General features: G+C 39.9%; 1 protein-coding gene across 3 annotated transcripts in view; it reads left to right on the top strand.

Annotated features, from left to right (window-relative positions):
• Positions 1–19,934, top strand: part of LOC137295653 (histone deacetylase 6-like) — a 264,274-nt gene that overhangs the window by 5,077 nt on the left and 239,263 nt on the right. For 2 of the 3 annotated variants that reach the window (XM_067827117.1, XM_067827116.1), the window contains exons 2-12: positions 3,551–3,633; positions 7,463–7,534; positions 7,748–7,785; positions 8,124–8,265; positions 8,586–8,723; positions 8,807–8,878; positions 12,323–12,348; positions 15,702–15,806; positions 16,128–16,196; positions 17,708–17,834; positions 18,096–18,161. In XM_067827117.1, coding sequence (XP_067683218.1) covers positions 3,616–3,633; positions 7,463–7,534; positions 7,748–7,785; positions 8,124–8,265; positions 8,586–8,723; positions 8,807–8,878; positions 12,323–12,348; positions 15,702–15,806; positions 16,128–16,196; positions 17,708–17,834; positions 18,096–18,161 — 873 coding nt within the window. In that variant the 5' untranslated portion in view covers positions 3,551–3,615. Of the gene's footprint in view, positions 1–3,550; positions 3,634–7,462; positions 7,535–7,747; positions 7,786–8,123; positions 8,266–8,585; positions 8,724–8,806; positions 8,879–12,322; positions 12,349–15,701; positions 15,807–16,127; positions 16,197–17,707; positions 17,835–18,095; positions 18,162–19,934 lie in introns of those variants that run through there. The other variant, XM_067827118.1, reaches the window with a different exon arrangement.

Below are 19,934 nucleotides of genomic sequence, written 5' to 3'. Positions count from 1 at the left end.
GTAAGACTTCATTCTGAACTGAGGAATAGGCTGTACTGCTTCATTCTGTATTGAGGAATAGGCTGTACTGCTTCATTTTGTATTGAGGAATAGGCTGTACTGCTTCATTCTGTATTGAGGAATAGGCTGTACTGCTTCATTTTGTATTGAGGAATAGGCTGTGCTGCTTCATTCTGTATTGAGGAATAGGCTGTAATGCTTCATTCTGTATTGAGGAATAGGATGTAATGCTTCATTCTGTATTGAGGAATAGGATGTAATGCTTCTTTCCGTAGTCAGGAAGTGGTTGTGATCCTTCATTCCGTTGTGAGGAATACGTTGTAATGCTTCATTTGGTAGGGAGGAATAGGTTGTAATAGTTCTTTTGGTAGTGAGGAACAGGTTGTAATGCTTCTTTCCGTAGTGAGGAATATGTTGTAATGCTTCATTCCATTGAGGAATAGGTTGTAATGCTTCAATCTCTGTTGAGGAATATTCTGTAAAGCTTCATTCTGTATTGAGGAACAGGTTGTAATGTTTCATGCCATTCTGAGGAATAGGTTGTAATGTACAGTTCCTACTTCGGTGCGGTGCCTATTGCGGTACGGTACCTATTGCGGTACCATGCCTTTGGTTCGGTCCGTTTCTGTTTGGTATATGATCATAATGTCAAACTGAACCTTACATTGTTTAATAACATGGAAAAACTTAACCATGTTTTGAATGAGCAAAACTCTCATTATATAACTGATAAGTTCTATTAAATAACTGCTGTCAGGTCAAGTCATCTTATTCATATCTAACCAGTTGTTGAAACATAGTTGAAGCAATATGATGTGTTTCAAGTTGATCGTGTCTTATTGAATGAATTGTTGCGGTTAATAATAGTTTTTTAATTGATTGGATTTAAAAATGACACTGATATGAGCTGCAAAATTAAGGACTCATTATTCGGTATATCGAATTGTAATTACATTTGCAAAAGATTTAGAACTCATTCGTCTTAATTCCAGTGAGCTTATCTGTTGAATTCATTAAAAAGTATGAAATCTCCGACATGTATAAATTTGGAATAGTTGCAAATTATGCAATGCTAATTTTGAGATTCTAAGATAGATTTACTGAAAACATATGAGAGGTTTTGCCACATCACAGGACAAAATTCACTCTCGATATAATATATGTTCTCAGTAAATCCAGTGTTCATGTTCTACTTGAAATTTACCATAAAACGTATGTGGATCTTGGGGAACAGACCCAGATATGAATTATATTTTTTGCTGTTTCCAAGGAAATATGGCTTAGGGTGTGGCTTGGAGGATGTCATCTTGTCTGCAGCAAATCTCCCAAATTTTAGCTTTATCAAACTTGATGTAATATTCGCCATGTTCATCATGATCCCTAGATATGCCTTTTGAAATATATTTTGTGGTTTCCATGACAACAAGTTTGACTGAAATTGGTGGTTGTGCTTTTTTCCGGAGCAGAACTTCACTATTTCTTCCCCAAACTTAAATAGGTCTGGTGGTATAGTAGTGCCTTTTAGTAAGTTTGGATTTTTTAATAAAATATTTTTTGAGTTTCCATGGCAACAAGTTCAACCTCGACTGAATAGGGTGGAAGTGCTTTTTTCCAGGGCAGACTTGTTAGCACCTTACAATACTCTCCTTCCACTCTGCCATATGCACACCAAAACAATGACATAATGTAATCATAATTAGTAGACTTATTCATGAAGAGTATTTTGCCTTTGCAGGGAATATACATTCTATTTTAATATATCAGATTATTTTTTTGTACTTGTTCTAATGTCTAATGCATTTTTCCAGTCATCTTTGGATGAATCCAGCGGGAATTTTATACCATTCCTATGATATGAAACAACTCGTCTTTAATGCAAATGATATATTTACATAATGTACACAGTTACAGAAGGTATAACACAATTAGACAGATATTTTTATTTGTAAGGACTGACAAAGGAACCCAAGTGCTGATTTGCTGACTTGTGTATCCACGTTAATGATGTTCAAAGCAATTCCAAACTTACCTTCAGGTAAATTAAGTAAGTAGTCATCTAGGAATGCATAGACTTGGACAACATGATTTGATTTCTAGACATTTTAGGAAAAGTATAAAGAGGTTTTTAAAAGGATGGTATGAAAACTGAAAATACCAAATTTCACCCCTACTATAATGGCTCATTCTCTGTCTAGGAATAGGTTGTGATGCTTCATTCACTATTGAGGAGTACTCTGTAATGCTTCATTCCATATTGAGGAACCAAATGTAATGGTTCATTCCGTATTGAGGAATAAAATGTAATGGTTCATTCCGTATTGAGGAACCCAATGTAATGGTTCATTCCGTATTGAGGAATAAAATGTAATGGTTCATTCCGTATTGAGGAACCCAGTGTAATGGTTCATTCCGTATTGAGGAATAAAATGTAATGCTTCATTCCATATTGAGGAACCCAATTTAATGGTTCATTCCATATTGAGGAATAAAATGTAATGGTTCATTCCGTATTGAGGAACCCAGTGTAATGGTTCATTCCGTATTGAGGAATAAAATGTAATGGTTCATTCCGTATTGAGGAATAAAATGTAATGGTTCATTCCGTATTGAGGAACCCAATGTAATGGTTCATTCCATATTGAGGAACCCAATGTAATGGTTCATTCCGTATTGAGGAATAAAATACAATGCTTCTTTCCGTATTGATGAGTAAGGAATGCTTCATTTCGTATCCAGGATTAGGATGTAATGCTTGATTCCGTTTTGAAGAATAAAATGTAATGCTCAATTCAGTATTGAAGAATAAAATGTAATGCTCGCTTCAGTATTGAGGAATAAGATGTAATGCTTCACTCCGTATTCAGGAATAGGATGTAATGCTTGATTCTGTGTTGAAGAATAAGGTGTAATGCTTCATTCCGTATTGAGGAATAGGATGTAATGCTTGATTCTGTATTGAAGAATAAGGTGTAATGCTTCATTCCGTATTGAGGAATAGGATGTAATGCTTGATTCTGTATTGAAGAATAAGGTGTAATGCTTCATTCCGTATTGAGGAATAGGATGTAATGCTTGATTCTGTATTGAAGAATAAGGTGTAATGCTTCATTCCGTATTGAGGAATAGGATGTAATGCTTGATTCTGTATTGAAGAATAAGGTGTAATGCTTCATTCCGTATTGAGGAATAGGATGTAATGCTTGATTCTGTATTGAAGAATAAGGTGTAATGCTTCATTCCGTATTGAGGAATAGGATGTAATGCTTGATTCTGTATTGAAGAATAAGATGTAATGCTTCATGCTATATTGAGGAATAGTTGTAGTTTAGGTACTGTCCAATTCTGTGTGAAGTGAAGTTTCTCTTTTTTCCAGCAAAATGCTGCATTTAGCTGTAGTAATTACCTCATTCTTGTGTTCTTGGATTGTTGTGTACATTTGTTTTGTGTGTGTAAATGTGTGCATGTGAACTAGAGACAATTCATTATATGTTGCCCATGTTACCACATCAGGAAGGTTTCCTATTATTTACTGTTACTGATTCACTTTCAGGTCTTGTAGTGACAATGACTGCATAGACAGAGGTTCCAAGCCTCGGCCAGCTACTGCTTGTAGACATGGATCAGCAGGAGGAGGTAAGAAGTTGAAGCATATTTTAACCATGGCGTAGTCACCATGGAGACCTTGGTCAGAATTGGTCTTGTCTTATTTTGTTATCATTAACATTGGGAAAGTAGTCTTACAGTTTTGGGGTGTGTTTGTTAGAACAGTTAACAATATTTGTATCTACTGGTAATGTGACAGCCACAAGCAGGCCAATCAAGGAGACTAGTAACATGTGAGGTAGGAGAGCTACAGAGCCTTAGCTCTCTACCCAGTAGCCGACAGCCATCAACAGGCCAGTTAAGGTGATAGGGTGGTATAGTTACTAATATCTTCTAGTAACGTGATATAGTAGGGCTACAGAGCCTTAGCTCTCTACCCAGTAGCCGACAGCCATCAACAGGCCAGTTAAGGTGATAGGGTGGTATAGTTACATATATCTACTAGTAACATGAGATAGTAGGGCTACAGAGCCTCAGCTCTCTACCCAGTAGCCGGCAGTCATCAACAGGCCAGTTAAGGTGATAGGGTGGTATAGTTGCTTATATCTACTAGTAACATGTGAGATAGTAGGGCTACAGAGCCTCAGCTCTCTACCCAGTAGCCGACAGCCATCAACAGGCCAGTTAAGGTGATAGGGTGGTATAGTTGCTTATATCTACTAGTAACATGTAAGATAGTAGGGCTACAGAGCCTCAGCTCTCTACCCGCTAGCAACCAGCAAGCCATCAAGGTGATAAGGTTGTTACTTGTATCTACTGGTGATGTATGAGGTAGGAGCGCTACAGAGCCTCAAATCTCTACCCTGAATGGGGTCGTTACTTGTATCTACTAGTAACATGTAAGGTAGGAGAGCTACAGAACCTTGACTCTCTACCCTGTAGGAGAGACAGCCACCAACAGGTCAGTCAAAGTGAAAGGGTTCTTTGGCTTGACATCGGAAAATAGAAACATTCTTGCAGTCAGAAACAACATTTGCTGTTGGTCAATACCATAGCTGTGTTGTGTGTTTGATTTAGTGTCATACATACATATTTATGACTGACACATTTCTAAGCCAGTTTATTTCAGTTGTTGTGACGATTACTGGTTGATAGTTCAGTATCAAGGTCAGCCATAGAGGAACCTGATATAGATTGTTGAAAGAAGTTGATAACTGGGTAACCCTAGCAACGTCTGAATGTAATGGTGTGTGTACACTATCAAAGGCTTAACGGGTAGGCAGAAAATCGGTCATGTCCGCATTCCGCCCTGAAGGATTCTGCTGAACTTTATGTCAGTGACAGGTTTGTACTGAAAACATTCTTCAGATGCATTTGGAGACGATGTGAAAACAATGTAAACAGCTCTCATTTTATGAAATTTGTTTGAATAGTAATCATTTTTAAACATAGTCCAAGCATAGATGACACTGTCTGTATTGTGGCCCTTTATCAGTAGTAAGTCATGTTGTCTTACTGACTGTATACAGTTGTGTTACAGATTGCATACAGTTGTGTTACTGATGGTGTACAGTTGAGTCACTGATAGTATACAGATGTATTACTGAAGGTGTTACTGATGGTATGCAGTTGTTTTACTGAAGGTGTTAGTGATGGTATGCAGTTGTGTTACTGAAGGTCTTAGTGATGGTATACAGTTGTGTTACCGAAGGTAACACAGTTGTGTTACTGAAGGTGTTAGTGATGGTATATAGATGTGTCACTGATGGTGTACAGATGTGTTACTGAAGGTGTTAGTGATGGTATGCAGTTGTGTTACTGATGGTATATGGTTGTGTTACTGATAGTATGCAATTGTGTTACTGAAGGTGTTACTGATGGTATGCAGTTGTTTTACTGAAGGTGTTAGTGATGGTATGCAGTTGTGTTACTGAAGGTCTTAGTGATGGTATACAGTTGTGTTACCGAAGGTAACACAGTTGTGTTACTGAAGGTGTTAGTGATGGTATATAGATGTGTCACTGATGGTGTACAGATGTGTTACTGAAGGTGTTAGTGATGGTATGCAGTTGTGTTACTGATGGTATATGGTTGTGTTACTGATAGTATGCAATTGTGTTACTGAAGGTGTTACTGATGTATATGATTGTGTTACTGATAGTATACAGTTGTGTTACTGAAGGTGTTAATAATGGTGTACAGGTGTGTTACTGATGGTATACAGTTGTGTTACTGATAGTATACAGTTCTGTTACTGAAGGTGTTACTTATGGCATATGATTGTGTTACTGATAGTATACAGTTGTGTTACTGAAGGCGTTAATAATGGTGTACAGGTGTGTTACTGATGGTATACAGTTGTGTTACTGATAGTATACAGTTCTGTTACTGAAGGTGTTACTTATGGTATATGGTTGTGTTAGTGATGGTGTGCAGTTGTGTTACTGAACATATTACTGATTGTATACAGATGTGTTACTGAAGGTGTTAGTGATGGTATACAGTTGTATTACTGACAGTATACAGTTGTGTTACTGAAGGTGTTAGTGATAGTATACAGTTGTGTTACTGATGGTATATGGTTGTGTTACGGAAGGTGTTAGTGATAGTATACAGTTGTGTTTCTGATGGTATATGGTTGTGTTACGGAAGGTGTTAGTGATAGTATACAGTTGTGTTTCTGATGGTATATGGTTGTGTTACGGAAGGTGTTAGTGATAGTATACAGTTGTGTTTCTGATGGTATATGGTTGTGTTACAGAAGGTGTTAGTGATGGTGTGCAGTTGTGTTACTGAACATATTACTGATTGTATACAGATGTGTTACTGAAGGTGTTAGTGATGGTATACAGTTGTATTACTGACAGTATACAGTTGTGTTACTGAAGGTGTTAGTGATAGTATACAGTTGTGTTACTGATGGTATATGGTTGTGTTACGGAAGGTGTTAGTGAGAGTATACAGTTGTGTTACTGATGGTATATGGTTGTGTTACGGAAGGTGTTAGTGATAGTATGCAGTTGTGATACTGATGGTATATGGTTGTGTTACTGATGGTATACAGTTGTGTTGCTTATGGTATATGGTTGTGTCACTGATAGTATACAATTGTGTTACTGAGGGTGTTACTGATAATATATGGTTGTGTTACTGATAGTATACAGTTCTGTTACTGAAGGTGTTACTGATGGTATATTGTTGTGTTACTGATGGTATGCAGTTGTGTTACTGATAGTATACAGTTCTGTTACTGAAGGTGTTACTGATGGTATATTGTTGTGTTACTGATGGTATGCAGTTGTGTTACTGATAGTATACAGTTTTGTTACAGATGGTTTTCAGTTGTGTCACTGATGGGGTTACTGATTGTATACGGTTGTGTTACTGATTTTATTTGGTTGTGTTAGTGATGGTATATGGTTGTGTTACTGAAGGTGTTACTGGTGGTATATAGTTGTGTTACTGATGGTATACAGTTGTGTTAGTGATGGTGTTATTTTAATGACATACGAGTTTGAAAGGCTGCCAGACAGAAAGAGTAAGGGCGCTTTGTTTTCCATGACTGTCAGAATGTATGAATGACACTTGTGAATATGACTGTTGTCAAACACAGAATAAAACTAGAGAAGCTGTAATAAGAATGAATAATGAACAACATCAAGGAGAGTATTGTTCACATGGCCACATGTTTTCAGTATTGTGAAGGCCCACGTTTCCCGGCCTTGTCATGAATAGATGTACAGTTCTACAGGTAAATGTCTGATTGTCTCTAAGAATAAATTCAAATGGAATTGTCAGGTATTTATTTCTAATTAATTTTCATTTTTGTAGAAACTTCTCATGCATATCAGATGGTATATTATTGCTTATTGTTATATAAAAACATTATTAAACAATGCAGTGTTAAATGTTACTTTAGAATCCAGATGCAGATCGGGCCAGGGAGAGTGACGATGAGGACTTGGCCATGCTGATGGGGCTGTGTAGCACAGTAAGTGTCTATCTGTTAGCTGTCCCATGAGAAGTTTACTGCAGGGTAACTTTTTAAGTTGAATTTGGCTTGTGACAAGTTTACATTGTTTGTTTTCCATAGCAATCCTACTGTGGCAATAAGGTTTGGAGTTGACATATGATTTAGTGAATGCAGATTTCCTGACTTCATCGCCAACAGAGTATGTAGTTCATGTGATGTTGATATTTCCAGAAAGATGACGATGACGGGAAGCCCAAATCTGTAAATGGGTAAGTCAGGACAGGCATTACACCAGTGTATGTGAATACGTCCAGCTAGACAAGTATCTGTTTAATTGTTGTTTTATATGGAAATACATATTTCAGGAACACTTGGTTTTGCTGTAACGCTATAAGAACTCAACCAAAATATTGATCTTTACCTACAACAGATTGATGCATGTTTTTGTTCAGTATGTGCTACTGATACATAAAGCAAATTAATATTGACCTTTGGTCTATCTCTGTAATATTTGAAGTGAATTACTGAACAAGTGTATTCATGACACAATACACACCTTGATGAATCTGCTGTCTGCATGTCCAACCAACTCAGTATTCTCCTTCAGAACGGCTTTCATCTATGATGAAGTGATGACTAAGCACAAATGTGACTGGATCCCAGGATACCCCGAGAATCCTGCCCGGATAACGCAGCCTTTTGCCAGGTGCTGTGAACTGGGGTTGGTGGACAGGTGCAAACGCCTGCAGGTAAACATTCTTGTCCTGATGCCTGGACACCTCTTGTCCAGACTGCAGGTGGTCAAGTTGTCTCTGACAACATGTTTGTGCAGAGTTGTGTCCCTTGATGCCCCTGGAATTGCTGTTATTTCACTGAAGAATGATTCACAGTGACATTAGACTTTCTTCAAGTATATTTGAAATATTACATCAAAACTTTAAGGTTTGTTGACTGGCGTCACGGGCCATGACATGGCGCAGTATCGTCAACTGATTCAGATAAGACTGTTTGTAGCTATGTATGTATGTCAGTGTGACTGTTATCAAAGACAACCCAAACTCTGTGGCAGATGCGGTATGCGACGGAGGACCTGGTAACGCTGCAACACTCGGAGGAGTTGGTGGAAAAAGCCAAGGCCACAGCCAACATGACTCTGGAGGAACTACAGGATTTCTTCACCAAATATGATTCCTTCTACTGCAATAACGTGAGTGAAGTTAGAGTCAAGAATACCCGGGTGTTCTATGTTGTAATGATTCTGTGTGTTGATGCTGTTGCTGTTGTTTACAGGCTTCCTTTGAGTGTGCCCTGGCTGCAATTGGCTGTACCCTGGAAACAATGGAACATATCATTCAGGAAAAAGTAAGTGGACAGAAATTTGGTGCCAGATCCTTCAAACACTCTGCCGCTATGGAAATCTCTTCCCTTGACCATCTGAAATTTGGCCTGAAGACCCTTCATGTTGGTAATCACTGAAATCTGTGTATCTTTTTATTGTCTGTGAGCTAAGAACAAAATCTTGTATCACCAGTGTCATATATTTTAACTCATAAATACATGAGATCAGCTGCCTCATGTTAATGGCACAACACTGAAAAAATGACTCCATAACTTGAACTTACAAGCAAGAGAACTCCAGTGCTGATGTAATGGTAGGTCAGATTGAGGCAATGGAAAAGGAGGGCAACTGAAGTTTCAATACCTGTATAGAATGTAAAGTTATTCAGTTTCAAGCAACCGCCTCCATGATGTAATGGTTAGAGCAACTGCCTAGAGAGCTGAAGGTTGCTTCTCCATCTGCATCATACAGAGAGAATTTAATATATGGTACTTCTTGGTTCCTGTCTGGCTTTACTTGGTACAAGGACTGGTCGGCACGGAGGTAGTAGAACGTGTCTGAGTGGGGTACTCATGATTAACTGTGGCATAGTATCTCAAAGATCTAGCACTGTTTAAGCAGCTTAAAGGTCACATGCAACCAAAAAATCAAACATAATTCATGACATATAATATACATTGCTGCCTTTGAAAAAACAAATAAACACAATTATTAGCGTACAATCGCAATTCAAAAGTGCAATATTTTGTACTTGGGCTTACTTCCCCTGAAACGAAGCCCTCAGGAGACCGAACCCAGTCATAGTGGGTGGATATGCACTCAGGCGTAACGACGGCTTCCGATTGGCTGTTTCATTTGCTGATATGCTGAGGGTTCATTGTGTGTACAGAAAGATGATCTGTTTGATGGGCAATATAGAAGTATAGCCAGTCACAAGAAAGTAAGATTCTTTATGGATAACAACTTCTTTTTGTGTGCTTGATGCGTCGTTTCAGTATGGATTCATATACAGTTGTCAAACAAAATCATATACACGAAAAGAAGTCGTTATCCATGAAGAATGTATATAGAGATGTTGGGTTTAGAAAATACATGTTCTCTGAATTTGTGCTCGATCCAATAAAAAATCATGTCAGTAGAGATGGTAAACTACTGCGTGGTTGGAATCTGTCATTCGTCCAAGTACAATGCAGGACTTGAAAGTGACAAGATTTTGCAGAAGTTTCCGTCAGATCCAGTCATCCGAAAAAAATGTATGTAGTTTGTTTGCAACCCACAAACATAAAAACATGTCATGTGTATCACACGTGCCTAATTACATAATGTGGCAGACACTGGACTCGGGTGCACGAGTCATAAATCAACTTAATTTCTTTATGTTGTATAGTCTGATAGGTGTTAAGTTCAAATTGCATGTGGTCAGTGATTGAAGCTGTGTATTGCATGTTGTCTATAGCAGACAGGCAGACAGACATATAGGTGTGAATAAACCAGACACTGAGCTTTCTCTGTGACAGAGACTGCTTACCACAATCAGCAAGTTGTTTTACGTAACAAGTAGATTATTTACTTGTTTGTGTACACAACCAAGAATAGACAACTGCTCACGACCTCAGACGCTGGGCATGCATACTGTTTCAAGCTCCGCAAACCTATTCACTGCGCATGCGTTATGGACGCAGCGCGGCACAACTGTTGAAACCAGTTTTCCTCCCAGCGCTGGGGGGAATTTAGTGAAACGTTTGAACTCCAATTTCGTGGGCTTTTTTTTCATCGCGTTATTTTCAACTTTATAGGTTGAATTGGCAGTTTTTATGATTTGTTTCGGTAAGTGCATACCGAAAGGTACCAGAATCTGCAAAGTTGTGTTTTGCGTTGCATGTGACCTTTAAGTCGGGGCTTGTACAAGCAGCCACATGTACACAGATGCATGCATGTTGTATGTTGTATGAGCCGAAATATTCTTAAGTAAGACATTAAACCCGATTTCCCCTCTCTTCACAAGTATCCAGTGCATAAGAGACTTACTGCATACTGCATACCTGGTAGACCAATGTCTCTTAAAGGATGTAACTTTGATAGAAACTAATAACAATTTAATAAACTGAAACAGAGAACCAGTTAATTATAAGTAGCTTCATTTAGGGCGTTTGTGTCATAGACAGGGCACAGGTGAAGGGAATGTGGGACAGACATAATAGCATAAAAGAGTTTTAGGCCATTGCTGACCTGAGTATAAGAAACTATTAGGCTGTTGCTGACCCACGTGGAAGGGACTTTAAAGCCATTGCTGACCCATGTGCAGGAGCACTTTAGGCTGTTGCTGACCTTAGTGAAGTAGGCTGTAGTTGTTTGCTCACCTGAGTGTAGGAGTGAGTGAGTTTAGTTTTACGCCGCACTCAGCAATATTCCAGCTATATGGCGGCGGTCTGTAATTAATCAAGTCAATCCAGACAATCCAGTGATCAACAACATGAGCATCGATCTGCGCAATTGAGAACCGATGACCTCCGATCCCGTTAGTCGCCTCTTACCACAAGCTGAGTCGCCTTTTATAGCAAGCATGGGTTGCTGAAGGCCTATTCTACCCCGGGACCTTCACGGGTCCTGAGTGTAGGAGATTTTTAGGCTGATGCTGACCGAGTGAAGGAGACTTTTAGGCCATTGCTGACCCGAGTGTAGGAGAACTTTAGGCCATTGCTGACCCGTGTGTAGGAGAACTTTAGGCTGTTTGCTGAAACAGTGTAGGAGAACTGTAAGCTGTTTGCTGACTGAGTGGAGAAGGCTTTAGGCTGTTGCTGACCTGATGGGAAGAAACTTTTAGGTCGTTGCTGACCGAGTGGAGACTTTAGGTCATTGCTGACCCGAGTGTAGGAGACTTCAAGGTCAGTGCTGACCGAGTGGAGGAGACTTTGGGCCATTACTGACCTGAGTGTTGGAGAACTTTAGGCTGTTGCTGACCGAGTGGAGGAGGTTTTAGGCCATTGCTGACCCGAGTGTAGAATGAATGAATGTTGTTTAACACTGCATCAGTGACCCAAGTGTAGGAGAACTTTAGGCTGTTGCTGACAAGTGGAGGAGACTTTGGGCCATTGCTGACTCGAGTGTAAGAGACTTTAGGTCATTGCTGATGCGAGTGTAGCAGACTTTAGGTTTTAGCTGAGGGGACTAAACTTTAGGCCATTGCTGGCCTGAGTGTAGAACTTTAGACTGATGCTGACCTGAGTGTAGGAGACTTTAGGCCATTGCTGACCTGATGGGAGGAGACTTTTAGGCTGTTGCTGACCTGATGGGAGGAGACTTTTAGGCTGTTGCTGACCTGATGGGAGGAAACTTTTAGGCTGTTGCTGACCCAGGTGTAGGAGGCTTTTATTCAGCTCACCTGGTTATAAGAGATAATATAACTAATATAATTAATCATGAGAGCGTAAGCACACTGATCACTGTCAACAACATTCTGTCCACAGGTTCGTAATGGCTTTGCCCTCATAAGGTAGGTTTCATTTTGATTTATCACTTCAAATCTGGAGAGATTTCAGTGTTGCCTTTTATTCTTTAAGGTTTAATCAGTATCGAGGTAGAAATCCAATTTTCATTTTACATCTGCTTCCAGATTTCGTATTCATATGAATATGATCATTATTGAAAACACAAAAACACTTTGTAAATCCTAGAACATCTGCTGCAAGGTGTACATCATCGTGCATGTGTAGAGAGTCATTTAACAATATTGTTCTTTATAATTAACAGGCTGAAGAGACACATGTGGCTTGAATAGATTAATAACCTAGTTGTACATACATGATTGTTACAGATTTTAATGCCAAGGGTAAAAGTGGTGGTTGTAGCCGAGATTAAAGTAGTGGCTGAAATGGATACAAGTAGTTGGTGTAGCCTACCGTTAAGTTATGAAGGTAGTATTATAATGATGCTTCTGGACCACATGCCCTTAGGGACTTATTATTCCCTGTTTCGCACTAAACGCACGGTGGGATATATAGTATTAGGCTCAGTCTGTCTGTATGTACATCTGTATGTATGGATTGAAATATCTTAATAACCGTTGACTAGATTTTTTCATATTTGGTATCTAGGTTTATCACAGTGAAAGAAACGTCTCAGTGAGGGTTGGTGACCTTGACCATCTCAAGGTCATAAGGGGACTTTAGCATTTGTAGTGAGAGACGGAAACAAATCTTTAATGATAAGGGGTAATACTGTGTCATGGGGGATGATCATCAACTCCTCTTGGAAGAATCCCCTACCTGGTCTGTCTTTCAAGTTATACAAATTCCGTTTGTATGACTTACACTTGCCAGATGGCTTGTTTTTGAAGCCAAGCTTTGGCGGTGTCCTTGGAGATATGAGCGGCTTTGGTTAGCTTCAGGATAGCAGCATCGCCTTCCCAGTATCCATTGTAGGCTATAGTAAACCTTTTGCATGATGTATACATGCTATACATCCATTCAGTAGTCTGTCTTAATGAATTGAGTGGAGTTTCCTTTACTGAGGGGTCACGGAAACTCCCAACACATCAAGGCAGACAGTTGGTACCCATGGCTAACGGTGTAGATGCCATTGTGCACAATCCATCATTTGATATCCATGGGCAACAAGCGAGGGTTTGTACAGAGTGTTGTCATAGATGTTGTGTTTGTCGCTTCATGGGGTTTATCGTAGAGAGCCAGTTTGAAGAGGGTGTGTTTGATGTGTTGTATCACCACATTTTTATTAACCCCTATTGCCTTTCGGATATCGGGGGAGGAGGCTTCCTTGATGGAATACATATTGGGTCTCTAGGCATTAGGAGTCTTGTTTTGCCATGTACACGTATACTGAACAACAAGCAATCGGTGTCTGTGTACAGCAGCTTGCATCGATCGCCATACTGTGGTTGAGTCGGTTGTTGTAGAAGTCGTACATGAGATGTTTGGATAAGTCAAGGATACTTATCCACATGTAAATGGGTCAGTTGAACTTGATGTAGCTTTAGTTCATGTGGAGCACTGCCAAGTCGTTTTTGAACTGCTTGCTTTGGTTGAAAGCCTGACTGGCTATGAGTTTTTCTTCCTGGTGTGATCGCTGGTGATGTTGACCTGTTTTCTCAAGTTTTCCATGGTTTTGCAGAACAACAAAGTGTTCATGAGTGTGAAGGTTTTTCTCGAAATTGTTCGTGTGGTCAACCGATTCTGTGTTCAACTGAATGCAAAGTTCCATCCAGGGATTTCAAATTGCAGCACCCGATGTATTTTAGTCAGTTTAAATCCCAGTGACAAGTACAGTTGCAGATTCAGCTTGATGTGACTTAATTGCTCTTGTGCATTAAGTTTGGAACAGGTTTTTCTTCATTAGCCAGATTATTTTTTCCGAGTAACATGTGTTGATGGTCCAACATCCAGTCTAGGTTCACCGTTCAGCATTCAGGAGCCAGCGGATAGCTGTTGTGCAATGCCGCGGGATGCTCCAAATCCATTTTGAGCATGTAGCCTTTGTCCGAATCCGGCACGATGCTTTTGAGATCAATCTCTTCATCCAACCAATCAAACCTGCCTGTAGGTAAAGGCTGGCTCATAGCCCAGTCATACAGGTTGTTGGCATCAACATAGAGGATGTGGTTGGTGTGTTTTGACCACAATCATGTATTTGGTGTGCTGGTATTTCTCTTGTGGGTTTGTGGTCGACTATGCTCTCCATCACTGCGCCTGTGTTTTTAGAATGGCAGGTGTAACATAAAAAGAATTATCATGGCTATGTTTGAGAAATAAAGTAAGATAAAAAAAAATAGCAAAAGCTGTCTGTGGCCACAGCCCACAAAGGGAGAAATATTGTGTGTGTGTTTTGACCAGTGACTGAAGTCATGTTTGTGGTGCACTGGTATTTCTCCCTTGGAGTTGTGGTGGACAATGCTCTGTATGAGAGATCTGGGGTATTTTTTACAAAAGGCAGGCTTTGAACCCTCAGTGCAGAGTTGTGCAGCTCTGCACCTTGATAGTACCCGAGCAGTCGTTCAAACTGAGCCACAGAGGAGCTGATAGCCAAGTGCTTGGTTTAACTGGTGAATCCCGAGATTACTTCATTCTCCTTAGCTTGGATCTGTCTATAGCAGCACAAAGAAAGTCTGGAACCAGTTTTATGACGTCATTGTTAATCAGGAGAACCGCTCATGGCTCTTTAGCTCACCTCTGTCTTACACACTTTCATCTAGCACAAAGCATGTCTGAAACCAGACACCAGTCGGTGTCAGGGGAACCAGTTTCTAGTGAGTATTAAGGGATGGCTCGCCAGGTGCACATTTGGTGGCTTTTCAGCTCCAATAAAGGTAAATAAAATACAAACCCAATGTTCCGAGGTAATCTAGACCATGCTGATCAAGATAAATGCATCAATAAATGCTGAAAACCTGTGTAGAAGCCACAATCAGCTAATTTAGAATCAGTTACATAAGTATGAAAAAAAGCCGTATCTAGCTTGAATGAACACACACCAAGAGAGCATGACAGCTGGTGTAAAGGGAACGTGTTAGACTTCTGATCCAGAGATTTAGCATTTGAATCCCAGGCAGAAATGTGTTTGTCTTTTCTAGCTTGACCGCTCATCCAAGGATGGCTTGAGTCACATCTTCCATGGATTGACTGGGAGATGGGACCCAAATTAAGTTTAAAGAAGCCTCTAAGGGGCATGTGGTAAAAAAACATCACCATAGTACTACTTAATGCCCAGAGTACAAATTGTTGCTGTTATGTATTATGATTGTCAAGCCTAAGTTATAAGTGCTTGTGGTTACAGTAGTTATTAGTGCTTGTTGGAGCAAAGGATATGAATGGTTCTTGTCGTTTGTCGTTTTAGACCTCCGGGACACCACTCTATGCATAATGAGTTCTGTGGGTACTCGGTTTTCAACAATGTAGCCATAGCAGCTAAACACGCACTGGAGGTCTTTAACCTGGACAGGTGAGTGAGGGAATAGACTGTAGGTCAGTGGGTGGATGAAAGTATGATATAAATGAGCCGTGAGTGGTCCTCCAGCCAACAATGAATGGGCCACTAAGTGCAAGAGTTAAGAACTCATGGCTTGTTTTGTTTTGTATTAAATATAGACTGGATTTTCTGGTCCAGACATGATTATTAACAGACTGTCGCCATGTGGCTTGAATAAACTAGACACTTTCACTCACTCACTCACTTTCTATGCGAACATTCTTGGGTTATTAATCCATGTCGCATAGGCTGGCTGGATGTGGGCATTGCCGTGGTGTTGGTTTTGTGTTGTAGAATCCTGATTGTCGACTGGGACGTCCACCATGGGCAGGGCACACAGTATGCCTTCTACGATGACCCAAGGTAGGTCAGACAGAAGCAGATGTCCTAGTTCTACAAACTGTTGATTTGAGACAAGTTATGGCATTTAGATGTGATACATATGAACTGGGACATTTTACATATGTCAGCTTCTTTGTTATGACAAATATGATGTTTCAGAGGATAATCTTTGTACTTCATCACCTTTTCAGAACCTTTTCTATAATCTAGACACAAGTATTAGTTTTTGACTAACAAGTATCGTAATGTCCCAAGCCAAATTGCACATATACTATCGAGCAGAAAAATTGAGACTTTTCACAGTGCTGTCTATTTTTTATTTTATATTAAAATTTCATAAAATTTGTCACAGATGTGTCTGATGCCTTGTCCTTAAAGAAAATATATCTTAGTAGTCGGTCAGTCCTCCGTTTGTCTGTATGCACTGCATGGAATCTATTAAACTGTCTAGGTAAGTTTAGGGTAGGTCCATCCATATCTGGTCAATAACTTGATGCCACTCGTGGATGCATTTAGGTTCCAACTTCTCAACTTTGTCCTTTATGATCTGCCACACATCAAGGTGTGATTTGATTTGTGGATCGTTGCATTGTCTTGTTGAAGTTGGAATGGGATTCCATTTTGACCTATGTGGGAATCTAGTACGCCTTGCTGTAAAATATCACAGTATTTGCGAGAATCAAATCTGCCCTCCATCTTCAGCAGGGGTGTCACACCGAGTTTACTGATGCCACACCATACCATGACACTTGGAGAAAACTTCAGTACCATTTTCAAGCACTTTCCTCCCTTAGACCACCTCTTCCTTGTTATTCTGTAAAACTGAAATTTACTCTTGTTTGTGAAAATCACATTGGGAAAAATCCTGGCAGCCATACCTTCTACACCATTCAAGTCGTTTAGCCTTATGGTCTTCTGTCATCAAGGGGACTTTTTTCGGTACCTGTTTAGCATATCCAGAGTGTTTTAATGAGCGTCGAATTGTCCATTCTGGTATGTCAGGGCCACCTTGACTTGACAGCAATCTGTTTGGCAGACCAGTTTGGATGCAGCACAGTGATTCGCGCGACCTTCTTCCTGTCATTAGGCCCCAGGCTTGAGCCACGTCCTGATCCCGGCTTACGTCCTACGCCAACTCCTGCTTTGATTCTTTTCAAAATTCTGTAAACTGATGCCCTACTAAGGCCTGACAAGTTCACAAGTTTCTTAATTGATCGCACGCCGGATTCATACAATGTCTGAAGTCTACTTCTTTGAGTCATATTTACCATTTTGTCCATTCTGTCATCTGCTAACAACAAGGCCACGTGACTGAGCTGAAAATGCATGTAAGGGGATAAGCGTTTCCCAACATGGGAAGACAACTCCAGTAGCTTCTATTAGTGTCCGGCGATCTATTCACATATATTATCAATTTTCATATATGTAACATGTGTCTCATTTTTCTGCTTGATGCTTGATACCATTCATTTTTTCACACAGTCAGAGCACAGAATGTTACAAGTGTGCTTGACAGTTTAACTCTCTTATAGGGTGTTGTACTTCTCAATACACCGATATGAACATGGGATTTACTGGCCGAACCTTCGAGAATCTGATTATGACTTCATTGGCAAGGGAGAAGGCAAAGGCTTCAACATCAATGTGCCACTCAACAAGGTAACAATGTCTTATCACCTCAACCAGGTAGCAATGTCTTATCACCTCAACAAGGTAACATTGGTGTCTTACTGACTCATCACAGTAACATTTTTGTCTTACTGATTCTGAAAGTGAACTGCATTGTCTTAATGTATATGAGGTGACATTGTATGTTCATCCGTCCTAAAAGGGGAGAAATGTTGTACAATTCTTTATATTTTCTTGAAAGATGCAAGATACTGAAGATGAAATAATGATACATCCTTCTTCATGTTTCAGATTGGGATGACAGACAGTGACTACTTTGCAGTATTCCAACAGATCCTCATGCCAGTAGCTTATGAGGTAAGTGCTGACCTGTACTGAACAACTACACGTATTCATGTACAGTGTTCCCAGAAATTATTGAGAAAATCTTTGTTTTTTCTCTAATGATGCTAAGATTGGAAAAAGGGCTTTCACTATGCACTAAGCATACTAAATAAGGGAGACAACTCTTGAAGGCTTAGAAGGCAGCTCATTACGTCAAGAGTTATCTCCCTTGTCTGAGCAGACGGCTTCCTGTGTTGACATGGCAAAATTTACAGCAAGAGAGAAAAGAAAGCTCATTCTAGATGATTTTGAAAGGGGTGAGGCTGATGCTAAAGTGTTAGCTTGTAGACATGGTATTCCTCTGTCTACAGTATACAGAACTTTGAAGAATATTCAAGCAGGAACCGGGATAGAGCACAAAGCAGGGGCAGGTCGGCCTAGGAAATTCAGTGTTGTGGATTGCCGAAGACTTGGGCAGATTGTGAGTAGGGGCAAATTGAAAAGTGTTGAGAACATCAGAAATGAAATGATTAGCAGAGGAAGTCCTCAGGTATGCAATGAAACAGTTAGGCAGGAATTACAGCGACTTAATTGGGTGAAAAAACGTGGAATTCCCTCGCCATTGATGAAAGATGCACAAAAGGAAAAACGTTTAAACTGGTGTTGGGCTCATGAAAATCAAGATTGCGATAATGTTTTCTTTTCGGATGAAAGTTCTGTTTGGCTTTTCCCTAATTGTATGAAAATTTGGACCAAAGATACTGTCAAACCTATCTACCAGCGAAACTTGACAAAAGAAAGATACGTTGACATTCCAAATGGTCACCTTCTTCCGACAGCACAAACATTGTATGAAGATGATTGGATTTTCCAGCATGATAATGACCCAAAACACACTGCGTGCTACACAAAACAGTGGTTGTCGGGCGAAAATGTTCAAGTTTTAGACTGACCCAGTTACAGCCCAGACCTAAACCCAATTGAGAATGTGTGGGGAGTCATGAAGGACAGAATAAACCAAAAGGGACTGAGAAATATTGAAGATATGAAGGCCGAGGTGGTCCAATATTGGGATACCCTGTCACACGATTACCTACAAACTTTGATGGGTAGTGTACCTAGGCGTATTTAGGCATGCATTGCTGAGCGAGGAGGTCTAACAAAGTACTAAAACAAGACTGAGACTGTAAAAGGATGATGTTTTAACATGTTTGTGTAAGTAAAACGCCAGAAGTTAATAAACGTAATGAGTTACATGATGCAACATGATTCTCAATAATTTCTGGGAATACTGTAACTTGGAAACTCTCTCATGTAACTTTGAATTCAGTCTGAAGCTCAGGATCTAACCAATGAATGACATCACAATCTTCATTCACAAGTCATAGTGACATTTTCTCTTATTACAGAACAATACAAAAGTTTATGCTAGACTTACTCTTTGAACCAGGACTGAATATTCCACTATTGTAATGTTTTGCTTCATGATCCAGTATGGATTCTGTGTTTTGTCAACTTGTGCTTGTTTCCTGTCTGTACAACCCATGCTGCTGGTATTCCCAGTTACCTATGCTGGTGGTATTCCCAGTAACCTATTCTGGTGGTATTCCCAGTAAGCTATGCTGGTGGTGTTCCCAGTAAGCTATGCTGGTGGTATTCCCAGTAACCTATGTTGGTGGTATTCCCAGTAACCTATCTTGGTGGTATTCCCAGTAACCTATGTTGATGGTGTTTCCAGGAGCATATGCTGGTGTTTTTTTTCTAGTGACATAATTACAGTGTTGAGTTGGCCAGACAGTGTCATTG

Source organism: Haliotis asinina, chromosome 9 (assembly GCF_037392515.1).
Source record: "Haliotis asinina isolate JCU_RB_2024 chromosome 9, JCU_Hal_asi_v2, whole genome shotgun sequence".
Taxonomy (NCBI): domain Eukaryota; kingdom Metazoa; phylum Mollusca; class Gastropoda; order Lepetellida; family Haliotidae; genus Haliotis; species Haliotis asinina.
The sequence above is the reverse complement of the archived record's forward strand: the minus strand, read 5'-3'. Positions and strand labels throughout refer to the sequence as shown.